This window comes from Podospora pseudocomata, chromosome 4, assembly GCF_035222375.1.
Source record: "Podospora pseudocomata strain CBS 415.72m chromosome 4, whole genome shotgun sequence".
In the NCBI taxonomy this organism is placed as follows: Eukaryota; Fungi; Ascomycota; class Sordariomycetes; order Sordariales; family Podosporaceae; genus Podospora; species Podospora pseudocomata.
In genome coordinates this window covers 1705113-1722332 of record NC_085888.1, presented here as the reverse complement: position 1 = coordinate 1722332, position 17220 = coordinate 1705113, and the positions used below count along the sequence as shown (strand labels likewise).

At 55.1% G+C, this 17220-nt stretch overlaps 4 protein-coding genes across 4 annotated transcripts; 3 read left to right on the top strand and 1 right to left on the bottom strand.

The window, feature by feature from the left end:
- Positions 1-31: 31 nt before the first annotated feature.
- QC762_409600 (uncharacterized protein) lies at positions 32-7808 on the bottom strand. Its single transcript, XM_062890417.1, has 6 exons — positions 1526-7808; positions 1412-1434; positions 1339-1349; positions 1244-1273; positions 1093-1179; positions 32-1018 (listed from the first exon to the last, which is right to left on the bottom strand). The coding sequence occupies exons 1-6, from the start codon at positions 1572-1574 to the stop codon at positions 304-306; spliced, it is 915 nt and encodes a 304-aa protein (XP_062743500.1). The 5' UTR covers positions 1575-7808; the 3' UTR covers positions 32-303.
- On the top strand, positions 2828-7615 carry QC762_409610 (uncharacterized protein; the record flags this gene model as incomplete). Its single annotated transcript, XM_062890418.1, has 1 exon — positions 2828-7615. The coding sequence occupies one exon, from the start codon at positions 2828-2830 to the stop codon at positions 7613-7615; it is 4788 nt and encodes a 1595-aa protein (XP_062743501.1).
- A 2064-nt stretch (positions 7809-9872) lies between the features above and the next one.
- ATG13 (autophagy protein 13) lies at positions 9873-13623 on the top strand. Its single transcript, XM_062883002.1, has 3 exons — positions 9873-10577; positions 10628-10729; positions 10788-13623. The coding sequence occupies exons 1-3, from the start codon at positions 10383-10385 to the stop codon at positions 13185-13187; spliced, it is 2697 nt and encodes an 898-aa protein (XP_062743499.1). The 5' UTR covers positions 9873-10382; the 3' UTR covers positions 13188-13623.
- A 312-nt stretch (positions 13624-13935) lies between these two features.
- HSE1 (ESCRT-0 subunit protein hse1) lies at positions 13936-17112 on the top strand. Its single transcript, XM_062883000.1, is given in 7 exon segments — positions 13936-14465; positions 14526-14686; positions 14770-15576; positions 15633-15705; positions 15759-15980; positions 16062-16568; positions 16578-17112. Coding segments are annotated over 7 exon segments (2181 nt in total). The 5' UTR covers positions 13936-14422; the 3' UTR covers positions 16946-17112.
- The last annotated feature ends 108 nt before the right edge of the window (positions 17113-17220 follow it).

Here is a 17220-nt window from a genome sequence, read left to right as displayed (position 1 = left end):
CTCACGGAAAACACTATTGCAATGATCACAGCATTCCAAAACATACGATTTTGTCTACGCAAAATATCCAAATTCAAACCCCCTTTTTGGGTGTGCTTTCTAGCCTCTTTGTGCGAATCTTTATCTCTAGATGTATTGTGTATGTACAGGAAAATTGTATGGAAAATATGGGCAGTTGGTAAAAACTATTGCGCCCGCCACCACCGTTTGCCGCTTGCCACCCTGGGGGTATCTATCATCCCTTTTTCATTCTCCGTTTTTTGAACTCATAGCGCTGCGTGCGTGCTTCACAAAAAGACCAATTTAAAGACCCTTGGCCTCCCTCATGTTGCGGAAAAAGTCCATCACCCCAGTGTACACGACCAGGAGGATGCCGCCGCCAGGGCCGAGACGGAGAACCTTGGGAACAAAGCCCTTGTACAGAGCGCCGAACCCTTCCTCCTTGGCGATGGTGGCGACGCCAGGCCAGGCCCAGTTGTACTTTGGCGTCTGGCCGGCGACCTTGACGGTGTTTTGGATCCTGGACTTGACGACGTCCATGGGGGTGTTGAGGATGGTGCCGACGGTGCCGCCGACGGAGCCGGCGATGATGTCGTTTGTCATCTGGCCCTGCTTCGTCTCGGCCTTTGGGATGAGCTGGCGGACCTGGAAGATGCAGCCAAAGTAGCCGGCGTTCCAGAGGATGTGGCGCCAGAGGGTGGACTCGAGGCCGTTGTACATGGCGAGGATGCCCTCGTTGCGGACCGTCTTCATGACGACGTCGATCATGCCGTTGTACCGGCCGGCCGAGGCCTTGTCTTGGAGGCGGATCTTGACGAGCTCGAAGGGGACGACGACGAAGGACTCGGTGGCGCCGGCGGAGGCGCCGGTGAGGACGGAGAGGGATTGGGTCATTTGGGTTTGGCCGAAGAGCTCACGGTAGAACTTGCCCCACTTGTCGTTGGCGGCGAACTTGGTGGCGCGCTTGGGGGCCTCCATGAGGATGGGGGCGGTGATGCCGCGGTAGAGGCGGGAAAAGCTGGGGAGAAGGGGGAGTGTTAACGGGGTCCGGTCATGGTGTCTTCTCATTATGAAAAAGAACTTGGCGCATACCCCTCGTTGCGGATGATCTTGGAGAAGCAGTCGAACATGCCATTGTAGGTGTCGGCGCCGGCGGCGGCCTTGCCGGTTTGGAGTTGTCTGATCCTCTCTTGTCAGCTTGCCGGGCAGGATTGGTGTCGTATATGTGTATGCTTGGTCTTACACTCTGGTCTTGACAACGTCAAGGGGGTACCTGGGGAAGTAGGGCTGCGGTTAGCATCGTGGGGCACGCGACCAGCAGGCGTCAGAGCAACTTACATGACCAAAATCTATGTGTGCTTGCATGTTAGCAGGCCAATTGACTAGAGTATGGTTTGTTACAACAACTTGCCTCCGACACGCCGGCGATGGCGCCTGTGGTGGGCAGTCATGGTCAGCATCTCTCGGTCTTGGGTCTTGGCTGAGTTGTTTTTGGCGGATGGGCCGGACGGCAGCAGCAACTCACCAGCCATGAAGGTGTAGACAAACGGGAGGGGGGCCTTTTCGGACGCCATTGTGGAGATGTGTTGGGGGTGGACGGTGGTGCGGGAACGGCTGCAGGCTGGCTACGAGTGAAATGGAAAAAATTAAAAAAAGGGTATCACGAAGAAAATGTGAAGCGAAAAAAAAAGGTGTCGTTGACTGCTACTACAACCCGAACTCAGTAACCGACCGGAGAGCGCTACACGCAACGCCGAAGTGTGGTTCTGGATGCGGCGGGCTGCCACCCCACATTTTCACAGCCAAACCCACGCGGGGGGAACGACATCGGAGGCTCATCCCAGCCTCACATCGCGACAGGGGGGTTTGGATGTTTGGTGGGATTACCTAATGTTGAACTGTTTTCGAGTGACCTATATAACCTCATCTATGTTTTGACTACCGGCATAGAATAATGTCATATATCTCTAAGCTATCGTCAAGGGAAGAGGCTGAATGCATCGGATCGTCTGCATTTCTCTGCTGCATCCAGTGACACCGCAGAGCTGGGACATCCATCAGCCATTGGATTGGATCAGTCATCAGCACAGACCTCATCACCCAAAGCTCCCCCAGCTCCCACAAGCGCCATCAAGAATGCCCCGCCAGACTAGATCTTGACATGCATGGACAAGAACCGACAAGTTGTGTGGACCAGCCGCACGTTTCCAATGCTACAGACCGACAGGCATAGGTTAGTACCAGCAGTGATTACCTATTGTAGCGGTTGCAGGCTCTTGATGGCGAGAGCTTGGAACATGACCCTGAAGCATGGCACCCGATTGGCTGGATAGTGGCACATTCCCGACCAGGGGGCTGCCCGGCACTGGCGCGGGGTTATCAAGATGATGGTTGCGCACACGATTCACGGAGGCATTATTCCCCAGCAATTTGCCATTTGTCATCTCCTTTTCCTAGACACCTCGTAGCCACCGCGTCGCCGACTCCTATTTTCGACCAGACACTCACCAAATTCGAGAGACACTGCAACAAACATCGACATACTCGACCCTTACCGCACCCGCGCGTCCCATATCTGACCGAGCTCCCAAAGTATCCGCGTCATTGCGCCGAAGTTGCCACTTGCAGCGAAATTCTCACTCAGCATTGTGTTTCTGACGAGGGCCATTGACCGAGACATCAACGCACGTTTCCGGGGGACGTCTTTCTTGCGCTTCTACACAGCACCTTTAAAAAAGCCGTGATCCACAGAGACCACAGCGAGGTGCGCAAACATCGAAGCGCCTGGAGGACTCTCGCGGCCGGCCTCAGCCATCATCGACTGCTAATGACTCATCTCTTGTGGAAATCCTACTGGGAAGACGATGTCGACAAGTTTCGACGCCTCCTCTCGCCCGCCGGCCAGAGCGCTCAGAATACCGCGCGGAGTTCGAACATAGGGGCTGCGGGGAGTCCTGGCCATGGCCATGGCACGCCACCGAGACCGACTCCAAAGTCGCGCAAGACTCAGGGGCATGGGAATGGATCGCTTGGTCGGAACGAAGTCAACAGCCGTGACCATGCCGGTCTGACGATATTGCTGCGCGCAGCCTCCTCGACCGCCGAAAACGCCGTTTCTTTTGTCGAAGCTCTGCTCGGGCACCCCGCCATTGACATCTACGCCCAGGACCCGGAGAGTGGCTGGAATGCGCTCCACAGGGCTCTGTATGCGGGCAACATTTCCATTGCGAGGATGCTTCTTGAAAAGGAACGCGCCGACTTGACAGGGCACATGGTTTCGGTGAACCGAGTGGGACAGCTTATCAAGACGAAGGACCACGAAGGCAACAGTCCGTTTGACTTGTACAACTCGACGATTGGAGAACGTAATTTGAAGGATTGGGATAGTGCCCAAGTGGCTGACGATGGGTCGGATAGTGATGACCCGGAGGAAACTGTTGAGAGCATCACAGCCGCGAGTCACCGGAACGGCATCGGAGAAGACCTGTATGCCTTTGGAAGCAACAGAAACCTATCCTTGGGCTTTGGGGACGAGGACGATCGTCAGTTTCCCGAGCGAGTGTTTCTGAACCGCCCAGACCACCTTCTGCAACGATTTTACAATGAGTATCTCGAAGAAATCGGCGCCCAACGACCGGCGTCACAGGATCTGTCCAAGATTCCTGCTTTGGTCCTGAACCGGCCATTGGTGATTCAGGATGTCGTGCTCTCCAAGCTCCACAGTGCAGTTCTAACAACAGATCCGGTTTCTAACCTTTACATCTGCGGTGTTGGACGTGGTGGCCGGCTGGGTCTCGGTGATGAGAACACGCGCTTCACCTACGTTCCTGTGCAGGGCCCCTTTGTCGATCGCAGGGTTGGCCAGGTGGCTCTAGGACAAAATCACACCATGGCTGTTGATGACACGGGTGCTTTGTGGACCTGGGGCAGCAATGCCCAGTCACAGCTAGGGTATGCGCTTCCTGCTCCGGCCAGGAAGGACGAGGAGCCCATCAGCACCATACCTCGTCAAGTTTTTGGTGCCTTGAAAAAGGAGGTTGTTCTTGGCGTCGCTGCCTCATCGGTACACTCGGTTGCTCACACCGGTGCATCGCTTTACTGCTGGGGCAAGAATCTTGGCCAGCTGGCCTTGATGGATGCTGACTCGAGATCGCTTGAACACCAGCAAACCCCTAGAAAGGTGGCCGCTTCCCTTTTCTCGTCGCCGATTGTCATGGTCAGCGCCATTGACAAGGCGACAACCATCCTGCTGCAGAACCATACAGTATGCATCTTCACGGGCTATGGTTATCATATTGTCAAATTCCCATTCGCGAGCTTTGACTACATCGGCAATCTCAGATTGTCAAATCGGCATGAAGTAGGTTGGAATCAGGTCAGCTACATCACCTCGGGCGGAGAAACCATTGCGGCGTTGACGAAACGGGGTGATTTGTTCACCATGAATCTGGATCACAAGATGGAAACGAACCCACCGGCCACATCGACGACGAACCCGTCCAAGCTCAAGGGCGCCGTGACGGCACCTCAACGGATCTGGAATGCCAGTAAGGACGGGGTCTGTTCGGTTGGTGTCGGGGAAAATGGTTCGGTGATTCTCAGCACCAAGTCTGGAGCTGTGTGGCGAAGGATCAAGCGTGTAAAAGGCAAGGGCGCTTCTTCCGCCAACAACATTTCGGAATCGAAGAGGAATTTCAAGTTCCAGCGCGTCCCTTATATCACCAAGGTTGCTACTGTTCGGGCCTCTGCGTATGGGGCTTTTGCTGCTATCCGGGAGGACTCGGAGGTGATGAAGCAGCAGCTGGCGGTGGATGAGCAGGCTCTGTGGGATGATGTGGCGCCGTTGAACTGTCTGGAAGGGTTTGAAGCTTCTGAGGATGGGGAATCCACGCAAGAAAGCCGGAAGTTTTGGGAGAACCCTGATCTTGAGGCACGACTTGGGGATATCGCTTATGAAATCTTGAGGTCCCCGGATCTGGAGAGAGACTTGGCTCAGCACCTGGCCACGTGGGGATGCCGAAACGAACCATTGGACACGGTCGTTTGCGTGTCGTCCGCCCCTGAGCTCAAGATTCCTGTGCACAGCTGGTTGCTCTCTGCGCGCAGCTCGGTACTCCGACGAGCGTTGTCAGAGTTTCGGGGGACGGGCAGCTATGCACATGAGTTGTTCACCGTTCACAAGGACGACGACGACGGCAGCAAAACGGTCGTTTGCCTCCAGGGCTTGGACCTGCTCACGCTGTTGAACCTGGTGCTTTTTGCCTACCGGGACCGGGTGGTTCCGGTGTGGAACTATACGCGGCATGCTCCTGCGCTGGCGTACCGGTACCGCCAGGTGCGGTTGGAGGTCATGAGACTGGCCGTGCGACTCGAAATGCACAACCTTGAGGCTGCGGCGAGGCTGCAGGTGGAACCGGAGAGGTGCATGGATGAGGACTTCCGGGCTGCGCTCAAGGGGGACAGGAGGCGGTTTTTTGAGGATGGGGATGCGCTGCTCGAGCTTGATGGGACGGAGGTGGCTGTTCACAGCAGGTTTTTGTGCAGGCGGTGTCCGTGGTTTGAGGGCTTGTTCTTTGGGCGGTCCGGGGGGGCGTGGCTTGCTGGTCGTAGGCAGCAGGAGGAGAGGATCATCAGGCTTGATATGAAGCACATCGACTCTACGGCGTTTGGGTATGTGTTGCAATATCTTTACGCAGATGCGGGGAGTGAGCTGTTTGACTCGGCGGTTTGCGACACGCTTGATGACTTTTTGGATCTGGTCATGGAGGTCATGTCGACTGCGAACTATTTGATGCTGGACCGACTGGCGCAGATATGTCAGAAAGTCATGGGACGGTTTGCGAATATTCGGAATATTGCGCATTTTCTCAATGCGATTGGGCCGTGTTCAGTTACCGAGTTCAAGGACGCGGGGTTGGAGTATATTTGTCTTCAGCTGGAGACGATGCTGGAGAATCACTTGCTTGACGAGCTGGATGAGGACTTGTTGCTGGAGCTAGATGCTGTGGTGAGGGATAACCAGCTGGCGCATTATCCTTATCTGGCGAGTTATCGGGCGCAGCTGAGCAGTCAGTTGGATGATGCGGGGTTGGCGGAGGATGTACTTGAGGAGAGGCAGGTTAGGGTTAGGGAGATGGGGTTCAAGGTGCAGAAGGAGGAGGAGAGGAAGATGGGTGTTGTGAGTGGGAGGACCAAGTTTGGGAGTCTGGAGGAGGGGGGTTTGTTCACGCCTACGCCTGATAGGGTCAGGAAGGGGAGGAATGAGCCTTTTAGTCCCGATTTGAAGGCGAAGGGGGAGCAGGGGGATATGATGTTTGACATGGAGGGGGAGGAGGAGGATGATTCCTCGCCTATCAACAGTCCCTCCCTGCGATCCCGAAAGACTGGTGAAGTACCCGCGGAGGACAAGATCGCACCGCTGGGGAGCTCGGTGAAGGGGAAGGGGAAGAAAGTCTGGATGAGCCTTGAGCAGTCATCGCCTCCGGTCAACCCGTATTCCGCGCCTAGTCCTGCAAAACCTACACTTGCTGCTACCCGTCCCGTGGATGTAGGTGGTACTACTCCAGTCAAGACGGGGACTCCATGGGGTGGTGCGGCTGCTGTGTTGACGGAGAAGCTTGACCTTAGGGGCATCATCCAGTCGGAGAGCCCCAAGTCGGCGCTGTCGGCGGGGTTGGCGGCGCAGAAGGTGAAGGAGGGGGGTGCCCCACGGCCTGCTCAAGGAAAGATGAGCCAGAAGGAGAAGAAGAGGCAGCAGCAGGCGGAGAAGGACGCTCAGTTGGCGATGGCGGCATCGAAGGCGGAGCAGCAGTCGAAGAATGCGTGGGAACGAGCCAAAGATGAGTCCGCGTCCGCGGCACCGTGGAAGCTGGCTACTATCAAAGGCCGGGGTGGACCTAAACCTCCTGCTCAGCCATCACCACAACTCCTCCCTCCCGCCGTCAAACCGGTACAGACAATAAGGAACGCCTCCCCCGACACGAGGTTTGCGGGTCAGCGTTCTACTCCTTCATCCAGCGCTCCCAAACCTCCTGCTGTTCCTGCAAAGAAGGAAGAGCCCCTGGTGCCGCACTCGAAAAATTACATTGTACCTGCGCACAAGCTGGAGAGGGACTTGATGGCGGGCTTCACGATGGAGGATATCATGCAGCAAGAGATTAGAGTCAAAGAGAGCGTGAAGGAGGCGGCGGCGAAGAGGAGCTTGGAGGAGATTCAGCAGGAGCAGGCGTTTCAGGAGTGGTGGGATGCGGAGGAGAAGAGGATGAGGGAGGAGGAGGGGAGGAGGTTGGGTGGTGTTGGGGCGGGGGGGAGTAAAAAGGAGGGTGGTAACAAGAGGGGACGGGGGGGGAGGAGAGGTGGGGGTGGTGGTGGTGAGGGTGAGAGGGGGGAAAAAGCTAGGGGGGTTGGTGAGGGGAATGCTAGGGGGGGAGGAGGAGGGAGAGGGAAGAGAGGTGGTGGTGGTGGTGGGGGTGAAGGTGGAAAGGGGGAGAAAGGGGGTGGTGGTGCTGGCCCGTCGAGGGAGAATAGAGGGAGGGGAAGGGGGAGAGGCGGGAGGAGGGAGCAGTCGGGTACGTCAGGGCCGGCGGCTGCTGTAGCTGTTGGTGAGGGGTGCTGAGGGGTGTCACGAGTTGAGTGTTTGGTTCTGAATGCATAACAGCAACGCATAAGTGGAGTTTTGGGAGCGTGGCAACAAGGACTTGAATATTTGTACATGGTTTGATTACTCTGCTCTGGCTGCATTTTTCGCTTGTATATATATATATATCTTGGTTTGGGGAAGAGAGGTATGTGGCAGATTGATGGGTGGCCACGTTGGTATGTACATACTATGGAGAGATACCTATGCAGCACATACACACATATGAGTTATACATTTCCACATGGTGAGCAAATCAGCAAGTAATTGGTCGCGAGATCTGACCTGGTTGAGAGATCTGTTTGATACCTACCTATCGTGCTTTCAATGGCCTTTCAGTTGGTGGGCCGTTGATGTATGGCTAGGTACCTAGGTGGTCGCGGTGTTCATTGGCGATGGAGAATTGCGCCGTCTTTGAGGACATCTTATTTACACCTGCACTCTGTGGATGGTGGGTGACTTGTCCTCTCTGAGATAGGCACCGTGGGTATGCAATTGTTGGTCAATTGCGCGGTAGTGTAACATGGTTTGCTTTGAGACTTGACTTCAGTGGAAAGTCTGGCATTATACCATGCACATCCGAACACATACCTACCTATGCATATACTCTTGCTGTCCGAGACCATCTTCCTTACCTTACCTACATATGAGGCTTAGCTACCAAATGCTAGGTCTGCGAGGTTGTTTTGTCCAATGTCTACCTAGGCTGGTTCTCCCGAATGCCAATTGTTGGTCAATTGCCACTCAGGGTTTGGACAATCCCACGTTGTGGTGCATTGCATATCTTTGTTTTTTTGCATGAGAGAAGGCTGGCATGTGATGGGTTGCTGTGTGTGTGTGTTTGTATGTGTGTATGTACGGACAACTAAGCACGAGGTATGCAGGACGGACAGCCTCGGATCGGATTGAGGTCCTATTTGCTGGGTGTGGGCTATCTTTGCCGAAGGTAAAAAGCGCAAGTTGCTTGGGAAGTGTGAGTGGCTAAGTAAGGCCTGGTTCATCTCCCTTATCGCCGATGGGTGGTTCTCTATGTTCTGTATGACAAGAGAAGAGTGACGTGTGACATGGGAAGTAATTAACATTATGGTGTGGAAAGGCTTGGTTGAGTCCATTAACCAGTGGTTCGGGGAGGCAGGTGTGTCTTGTGTCCAATGCAGTGCGAGGTTGATCCAGAGACTGACACAGGCACACCATACGGAGGCTGAAAGGGGTAATCCGGTGGGGATGCTTTTTGGGGTTTCGAGGTCTGAGAGTTTTTGTTGTATGCCTGGAGAAAAGAGAGCACAGAGAAGAGATATCGTGATAAGACTGGTAGAGGCTCAACTTGTTGTGTGGTCATTGGTGAATTCGGAATGAGAGGAGGCAACAGGTTACTGGTGACCAGGCAACTTCTTATACCGTAAGACTGCAAGCCGTTGAAGGCTGATACCTAGACTTAAATGCCACACATTGGACTGTGGAGAGAACCAGTGGTGACCGAAGTTTCTTGTGAATGAGTTCCCAGCCATCGATATTTATCTGTCAGCGGAGAACCGCTCAGGACCGAGACTGCAGAAAATATATGCAAAGGATCTAGGCATCTCAATGTTTTTAAAGTCAAAACAAGAGAATTAGCTCTAGGCAGGAGGTGAGCGGGAGGCTGGCAGCGAGGTGCATTTGCCTGCCGATGAGCGATGATACGAGATAAGGAAATCAACCTAGTTACATTGCATCATCGCTCGTCTTGGTCGTGCTTGGCGGTTTTGCGTGATGTGATGACGAAAGAGAGGCTTGCACTATGTACATACCAGCACACCAGTTTCAACGGTCACGGGGAAGGGGGGGCGGCACTTGTCTCTTTTTGTTGGGTTCTCTCCGAAAAGAAAGTCGATGATGGATTGATGACTGAAAGATGGTGGTGGTGGTAGACCAAAACTGCCAGCTGTAAGCTCCCCGTTATGCCGGCACTTGACAGACGACTGCCAGTCTGTTGTAGCGCCCGTTTTGGGCTAAGCTTCCTGCCAAAGAACCCTTGTTCCTTGACCACGAGGTGCCTGCTTACGTTAGTCGATGCAGCCAGGAACAAGTGAGGGAGTCAATCCTTATCTCGATCGCCTGGCGCATCGACCGTGTTAACCGTGGGTTCTCTTCCGACATCGCCGTCTGTTATGACTTTGAGGTGACTGAGGTGACTGTCGTTATCGGGAGAAGAGCGCACGACATTCTCTGTAAAAAAAGACAGACAGTTTCGTGCCTCTCTAGGTGCAGCTGCACGCTCCCGTTGCCTACTACGTGGAACCACACTGGGGGAGCCCTAGAGCCTCAGCCGGCCGTCTGCCTTGGGACTGGGACTTGACCACTTATCACTTTGTCGCCGTCGCCGTCACCGTCACCGTCACCGCCAACCAGCATCCTCCCTCCCCCCTCCCCCTGAGATCCGCCTTGGGCCATCATCCCCTCTTTCTCAAACTTCCCATCCTGACCTATCTCGCCGCCTCAAACGATGGATGCAAATACCCGCTGGAACCCTCCCACCTAAACATCCACCCATCCACCATCCATTATCCACCTCCACATCTGTCTCGATCCGAACTTCTTGACAAACAACACTCGGCACCACTTGCTTGACCTTGACTTTTTCTCGATAGCCATCCTGCAACATTACAACACATCAACAACCCACCTACCTACCTACCTACTACACAATATCCCCGTACCGATGTAAAGGCCATTGTCCCGACCCCAACCTCCATCCTTAGCCGCAGCAATGCATCAACAATCCCGTCACCCGCCCCGGGTGTCCTCCCCCGCATCTTCTCCCCAGACAAACCCCACACGTACCAACAACCCGAGGGACCGCATCCGCACCGGCTCGGACGCCGCAGCCCCGGGCAGTCCTCCGGCATCTTCTGGCGCCGATACCCCCCGGGAGACCATCAAGAAGCTGGACCAGATCATCCAGGTACGTGGGTGTGGAAAGGGGAGGACAGGACAAGGCTGACATCATGACAGAACTTCTACCTCAAAGCCGCTGTGCTCATTCTAGGGTCTCGCGTGAACCTTGGGCCGACTTCCCGCCGGAACGCCGATGGGACCAAGGTGGTGAACAAATGGGTAAGTTACGGCCGGACAGGTTGTTTGCATGTGATATACTCCCGCTGACAGCAACCAGTTTTCTATAGACACCGACGATACCGACGATTTTCGGCATGAACTTCGAGTATACAAGACGTCCGGCTCGTTCGAGAGCCCTCCGCCGCCCCTAGTCATCGAGACGTACATCGATGCTTCCAGCTTAAATAGCAGCCAGAGCCTGGTGCTCATCGACGACAACGGAAAGAGGTGGGATGTTTTGGAAGCCCTGAATCCTTCAGAAACAAGTGACGATGGATTTGGAAGCCGACGACCGCGAGCGCAGAATACCGAGGTCGTCCTGGAGCGGTGGGCGATCGAGCTCAAAGATTTATCAACAAACGGCCTTGGCGATTTTGCCCCAACATTACCGACATTATACAAGAGGGCCATCATGTTCTTTCGCACACTTTTTATGGCAACACGCGTCACGCCCTGCTGGAAGTACTCGCAACAAGCGCTCGCCAAGGGAGTCCATCCGGCACTGCAAGTCAAGTGTCGGGTGTCGACTGCAGAGCCCGAGTATCTCACCACATATGACCCATTACGACAGCCACTCCACGAGGGAGATGGGAGGGAGGCGGTGACCACATATGATTTTGGAGATCTTGACATCCCCGTGGGCCGATTTTCCGCCTCGGTTACTTATCGAAACGATTGCAACTTTCGGGTAGACGCTTCAGAATCGTTGCTGAGCTCGCGCTTCATGGTGGAGGAGAACTTCTTTAGGCCAACCATCCAGCACCGGTCACGCAGGCATGGAAGATCTGACTCGTATGCCGAGCCGGGCTCGCTCCCAGCTCACAGGCTCGGTCGTGAGACGCCGGGTCCCCAGCAGACGTATGGCAGTCTGTCCACCTTCCATGGCGAAGGGGCGCTGGGAACAAGCCCCATCACTGCACTGAGACAGGTCCGCCCTATTGGATCCGACACGAGCTCCCCATCAGAGTCTACTTCAGCCAGCGTGGAGCGGCCAAGTGCGCCACATTCATTACCTATCCGTGGCGCTCTGACCCGACCTCCGTTGAGAACTGGGGAGGAAGGCTCTCGGAGGCCATCCGTTTCTTTCCAGCCGTTCAAAGCTGGCTCAGTTTCAGGCTCTCCCAGACTTGCGGATGCAGACGTGCCACCGTCCCCGCAATCACTATCGCGCCCGTCAGGACTCAGCCAGTTTAGTCGGTCTGGCAATCGATCATCGCTGACAGCCGGAATGGCTGCATCATTGCGGGGTCCCTCTGTACCTCCACAGGATGTACCTGTGGTGTCGGGATCGCCCAAGCCTGGGAACCGGTACAGCAGCAGCTTTACTCACCGACGAGGGCGCCTTTCATTTGGCGGGCAGAGCAGGGGCGATGACGATCAGGCCAGCAGCGGGAAGCAGAGCTTGTCATCATCCGCTCAACCTGGATCGGGCCTTCTGACCGAAGCCGGAGGTATCGCCAGCTCGGGTTCTTTTGTGACTGATGACGATAACATCTCGGAATTTCTCAAGGCCCTGGACAGCCACAAGACGCTCAAAAGCTTCGAGGTCAACAGCAAGGGCGAGTCCTCGGCCTCCAAGAGGACGGCCAACCAGCTGTCCAAGTATCAGATGATGCGGGAAACGAACAATGCCCTGACAGACTCGATGGCGTCGTCGATGCATCTGCAGCGTTCTTCCAGCACGTCAAGCCGCCAACTCGGCAACGTGCCCAGCATGGCAAACCCGGCTTCCATGTCGACGTCTACCTCTCCTGGCAAGCCACTCTCGCCACACACCCCTCACACGCCAGCGATTCCGTCTCGGCTGAGTGAGAATTCTATTATTGATTATCAAGCTCCGGGGCAGGTGACCCGCCGTGCTGGTAGGAGTTCTGGTGTCACTGTTGCCGAGGAAGACGAAGCCGAAGATATGGAGACTCCTGTCGCGCAGGAGGGCGGGCAAGGCACGGGTGCTATTGACATTCCGCTATCGCCCAGGTTGTACCATGTGGGCAACCCGAACCGGCGATCTAGCTCGGTGGTGCAGCAGCACCGTTCACTGGCGGCTGATGTGGATTCATATCCTGGCCAGCGCAGCGCCAGTGTTGAGGCGGGTGCAGACAAGGATGTACCGACATTGAGCACGCTGCTTGCCTATCAGGGAGGTGCAGGCGGGCAGAGTTCTACTGCGGCAGAAGGCAGTAGCGCGGGAAACAAGGATGGGAGTGAGAGTCTAGGAGATGTGCCGCCGGCGGCTATCGCCAGTCCTTTCGGTGGTCGGGGCGTGCGATATCCCGTCAGGACGAATAGGCCAAACTCATTTTCATCGGCGAGGCTGGGCACCAGTGTGGATGGTCCGACGGAAGAGCCGTTGCTCTTTGAACTGAGTGAATTGGGACCTGGGAGGAGGAGCCTAGAGGACGGAAGTAATGAACGGGAACCGGGGTTGCGAGGAGTTTTGAGGAAAGGATGGTCGTGATCTTTTCTTGGGTTGTTTGATTGGTCATGTGAACTGTGGGCTACCTTTTTGTTTCTCTGGCGTTGCAAAGTGGATTGTATGTTATGGGGGACTGTGGGGGGGGGGGATCAGGACAGGAACAACAGCGAGCGATTGCTTTTTAACATGGGGGTTTGGTTTGTTTTGAGTTATGTTTCCAGAAAGAATGAGATGCTAGGGATATAGGGGATTGGTGAGGTTGGGATGGGTGGGTGGCAAAGAGATTGTGAAAACCAAACAGACAGCAAGAAGAGGAACGGCATAGCATCGGAGCGAGCACATGGATGTTTGGAAGCGATAGAGATGGAGGATGCATGGAGCATCAGCATGAGGTGTATTTACAAATGGCATTTGTATACACCATATATTTCTATTATTGTATTGTATATGATCTAGTGGGGGAGGGTGTGTGTGTGTGGACATAGCCCCCAATTTTACGTTGTTCCTCATGGTTCATCTGATCTGATATTGTTGCTTCCTTGATTGTGTATGAGTGATAGAGAATGGTAGGAGTCTGGCTTTTGGCCAAGACACCTCGAGAGGAAATCTGCCATGTGCTAGCTTGACATGTCCAAGAGCTGTCGGCCAAGATGGAGTTTTCTTTTCGTGGCTGCGCAAGCTGCATACGCAATGGGGGGGCGGCAAGTTGAAGCGGCGGCTGTTGTTACGGCTTTTACTGTATCTTACATGTGATGCTGCTGGTTAGCGTGCAGTGCGCGGCAGTATTTACGTAACCATACCATGCTCTTGGTGGGAGGCCTGACCAACCACGCGGCACATGTGCACTGCCCACTTGACCTTGAACCTTGACCTTTGATCATCATCGATACCAACCTTGTGCAATCACCACACCGCACCTAGAGAGGATATCCTCCGTTTGAGATATCAGTCTTTCCAGCAAAAAGCAATACTATCCAGTTCCTGGCGAGACGAGCCAAAAGACCAGACAGAAATAACAGCGACGAACTGACGGGCGGGAAGCGGGGGAGCTTATCCGTCCCCGTACCTTGAGCAAGCAATCGAACGCCGACGTCAGAGCTTCCTTTCCGGAACCTTTCACCACCACCTACCAGCAACGCCGAAACCGCCAACCCTAGACAAAAAACTGCGCATCTTCTCTGCCGAAGGGTCGGGATAGCACAAGAGTTTTCTTTTTGATCGAGTCGCATCGGTCTTTTCTGCCAGGGATAGTAAGCTTAGCAACACATTCGCCCAGCATGTTCCGAGCGGCGGCGGCCGGGCCGTATGATGAGGCCATTAGTATGTCTTTCTTTTCTGTCCATGATTGATGAAATGGGATGCTGACCAAGTGAACAATAGACAAGGCCACGGATGAGAATCTTACTTCCGAGGACTGGGGAGCCATCATGGAGGTTTGCGACCGGGTAGCAAGCGATGCCAATGGGAGCAAGGATGCGGTGCAGAGCATGATTAAGAGGCTGGCTCATCGGAATGCGAATGTGCAGTTGTATACTCTTGAGGTGGGTTATCATTTTGCTTCTGTTACTCGCACATACACACACATTTGGCCCCTTTGCTAACAAGTAATGATTTACCTGTGCAGGTCGCAAACGCCCTCTCCCAAAACTGTGGAAAGAACATGCACCGCGAGCTCTCCTCCCGCGCGTTTACCGATGCCCTTCTCAAACTGGCCAACGACCGGAACACGCACAATCAAGTCAAGGCGAAGATTCTGGAGAGGATGAAGGACTGGAGCGACATGTTCAAGTCTGATCCGGATCTGGGGATCATGTACGATGCTTACTATCGCCTGAAGCAGAGCAACCCCACGCTGCACCCTCCTAGCGCGCCGCAGAAGAATAGCTTGACCGAGGTGGATAGGCAGAAGGAAGAGGAGGAGTTGCAGATGGCGCTCAAGCTGAGCTTGCAGGAGGAGGAGAGGAAGAAGGGGAAGGGAGTTGGTGGGAGTAGTTCGGCTGCTGCTGGCCCCAGTGGGAGTGCCGGTGCGGGTCAGCAACAACAACAGCAGCAACAGCAGCAGCAGGAGGAGGTGGCAGCGCCGATCCAGCCGGTTGCTTCTGGGACTACGGCGGCGACGGTGTCGAGGGTGAGGGCTTTGTACGATTTCTTGCCGTCGGAGCCGGGGGAGTTGGAGTTCAAGAAGGGGGATGTGATTGCCGTGTTGGAGAGTGTGTATAAGGATTGGTGGAGGGGTTCGTTGAAGGGGAAAACGGGCATTTTTCCCTTGAATTATGTGGAGAAGTTGACCGATCCCACGCCGGATGAGCTGCAGAGGGAGGCACAGATGGAGGCGGAGGTGTTTGCTGAGATCAAGAATGTGGAGAAGTTGTTGACGTTGTTGAGTGCGAGCAATACTGGGCCGAGGGAGGAGGATAACGAGGAGATATCGGTATGTTGGGCTGGATTTTGGAGGGTGGAGAGTGGAAGGCTGACTTTGCGACACAGAAGCTCTATCACCAGACGTTGGCCATTCGGCCTAAGCTTATCAAGCTGATTGAGAAGTACTCTCAGAAGAAAGGTATGGCATTCCAGGAGGGTGTTCGAATGGGGATTGGCTAACTGGGTGTGCAGATGACTTTACGCAGCTGAATGAAAAGTTCATCAAGGCTAGGAGGGACTATGAGGCTCTGCTTGAGTCGTCCATGTCTCACCCTCCTGGTCCCACGTATCACCAATACGCGATGCGCCCCCAGATTCCTGGAGGGTATCCTCCTGCCGGCCAGGGCTACGCTTCTGGTCCATCTGGTCCTCAAGACCCGCAGAGATTCTACACTCCTGCCCCTGCTCAACAAGGTACGGCATTGGCCGAGTTTGGCGCTTAGGAGGGATCGCGAAACTAGAACTGAGCAACAGCTGATTTGTATATACGAGTAGAATCATCTCAATACCCACCATCCTCACCTTCTCCCAACTTCCAGCGTCCTCCTCAGACGGGAACTCCTGCGCCGGTGTATTTTGCGGGTGCGGAGATTCCATCCCAGCCAAATCAAGCACCACCACAGGCGCCTCAGCAACAGGCACCACCACAACCTCCTCAGCAGCAGCAAGCGCCACAGCAGCAGCAGGGATACCCTCAACGTCCGAACGAACAGAGGGTGCCGTCTAGCGGGCAGCAGCCGGCCCCGATCCAGACTTCTGTGTCGCCTCCTCCTCAGGGGCAGTACACGGCTTATCAGTCCCCGTCAACAGGGGGCCCGGGTGGTAACCCTCGTCCGCAAAGTTATGGGGGGCCGCAGGAGTTGTCCACCTCGGTTTATGACTCGCCTGTTGCGGCGCATCACAATCCGAGCGGGTCGTACGCTTCGTTTTATAGCGCCAACAACAACGACGATCCTTATGCGGCTGCCAGCCCAAGTGCGCCGAGTGCTCCGAGTGCTCCGGGTGCTCCGGGTGCTCCCCCGCCGGCTGTTCCCGGGGGAGTGCAGACCAATCCTTATTATGCTGCTGCTGCGAATGCGGGTGGGCAGTATGGAGGTGAGGGATATGGTGGTGCGCCGGATAGTCCGTACACGTCAAGGCCGGCGGTGCCGGTGACCACGATGTCGCCTCCGCCGTTGAAGCCGAGCGGGCCGGCGTTTGATGCTCGGCAGGGGTTACCTAGTCGGATTGGGGAGGGTGCTGCTGGTGCTGGTGGTGGTGCCGCTGCTGGGGGAGGGGGAGGGGAGGGGAGGTATAAGGCTTATGTTCCGCCTAGTGCGCAGGTTGCTGGAGGTGGGGATGATGCGGCGGGGAATTATTATAGGGGGGCTGGGTATTAGGAGGGATGTGTATTCAATTTTTGTGTGATATGGGTTGAGGGTTTGGTACGTAACTGATGGTGAATGTATGCGTTGCGTTGTGATTTTTGTGTGAGCTGGTAGTATGTGGTGTTGCTGTGAGGGAAGGTGGTGGTGCGAAGCTATGGTGGGTCGGAGGAATGAACGCGGAGGGCAAAAGGGGGAAGGTAAAGGGGGGAGGTATAGGGGTGGTGGAGCAAAGGACGGAGGAATGGTTACAATGATAAGGCGTGGATGGGGTGGGTAATACAACAGCA

Bases quoted from the DNA above. Each gene is read 5' to 3' on its own strand.
- QC762_409600 (XM_062890417.1), bottom strand. From the start codon at position 1,574: ATGGCGTCCGAAAAGGCCCCCCTCCCGTTTGTCTACACCTTCATGGCT. The intron at 1,180-1,243 runs GTAAGACCAAGC...AGAGAGGATCAG, and splicing joins GACGTTGTCAAGACCAGAGT to ACAACTCCAAACCGGCAAGG. The intron at 1,019-1,092 runs GTATGCGCCAAG...CCTTCTCCCCAG, and splicing joins AAGATCATCCGCAACGAGGG to CTTTTCCCGCCTCTACCGCG.
- ATG13 (XM_062883002.1), top strand. From the start codon at position 10,383: ATGCATCAACAATCCCGTCACCCGCCCCGGGTGTCCTCCCCCGCATCT. The intron at 10,578-10,627 runs GTACGTGGGTGT...ACATCATGACAG, and splicing joins AGCTGGACCAGATCATCCAG to AACTTCTACCTCAAAGCCGC. The intron at 10,730-10,787 runs GTAAGTTACGGC...GACAGCAACCAG, and splicing joins CCAAGGTGGTGAACAAATGG to TTTTCTATAGACACCGACGA.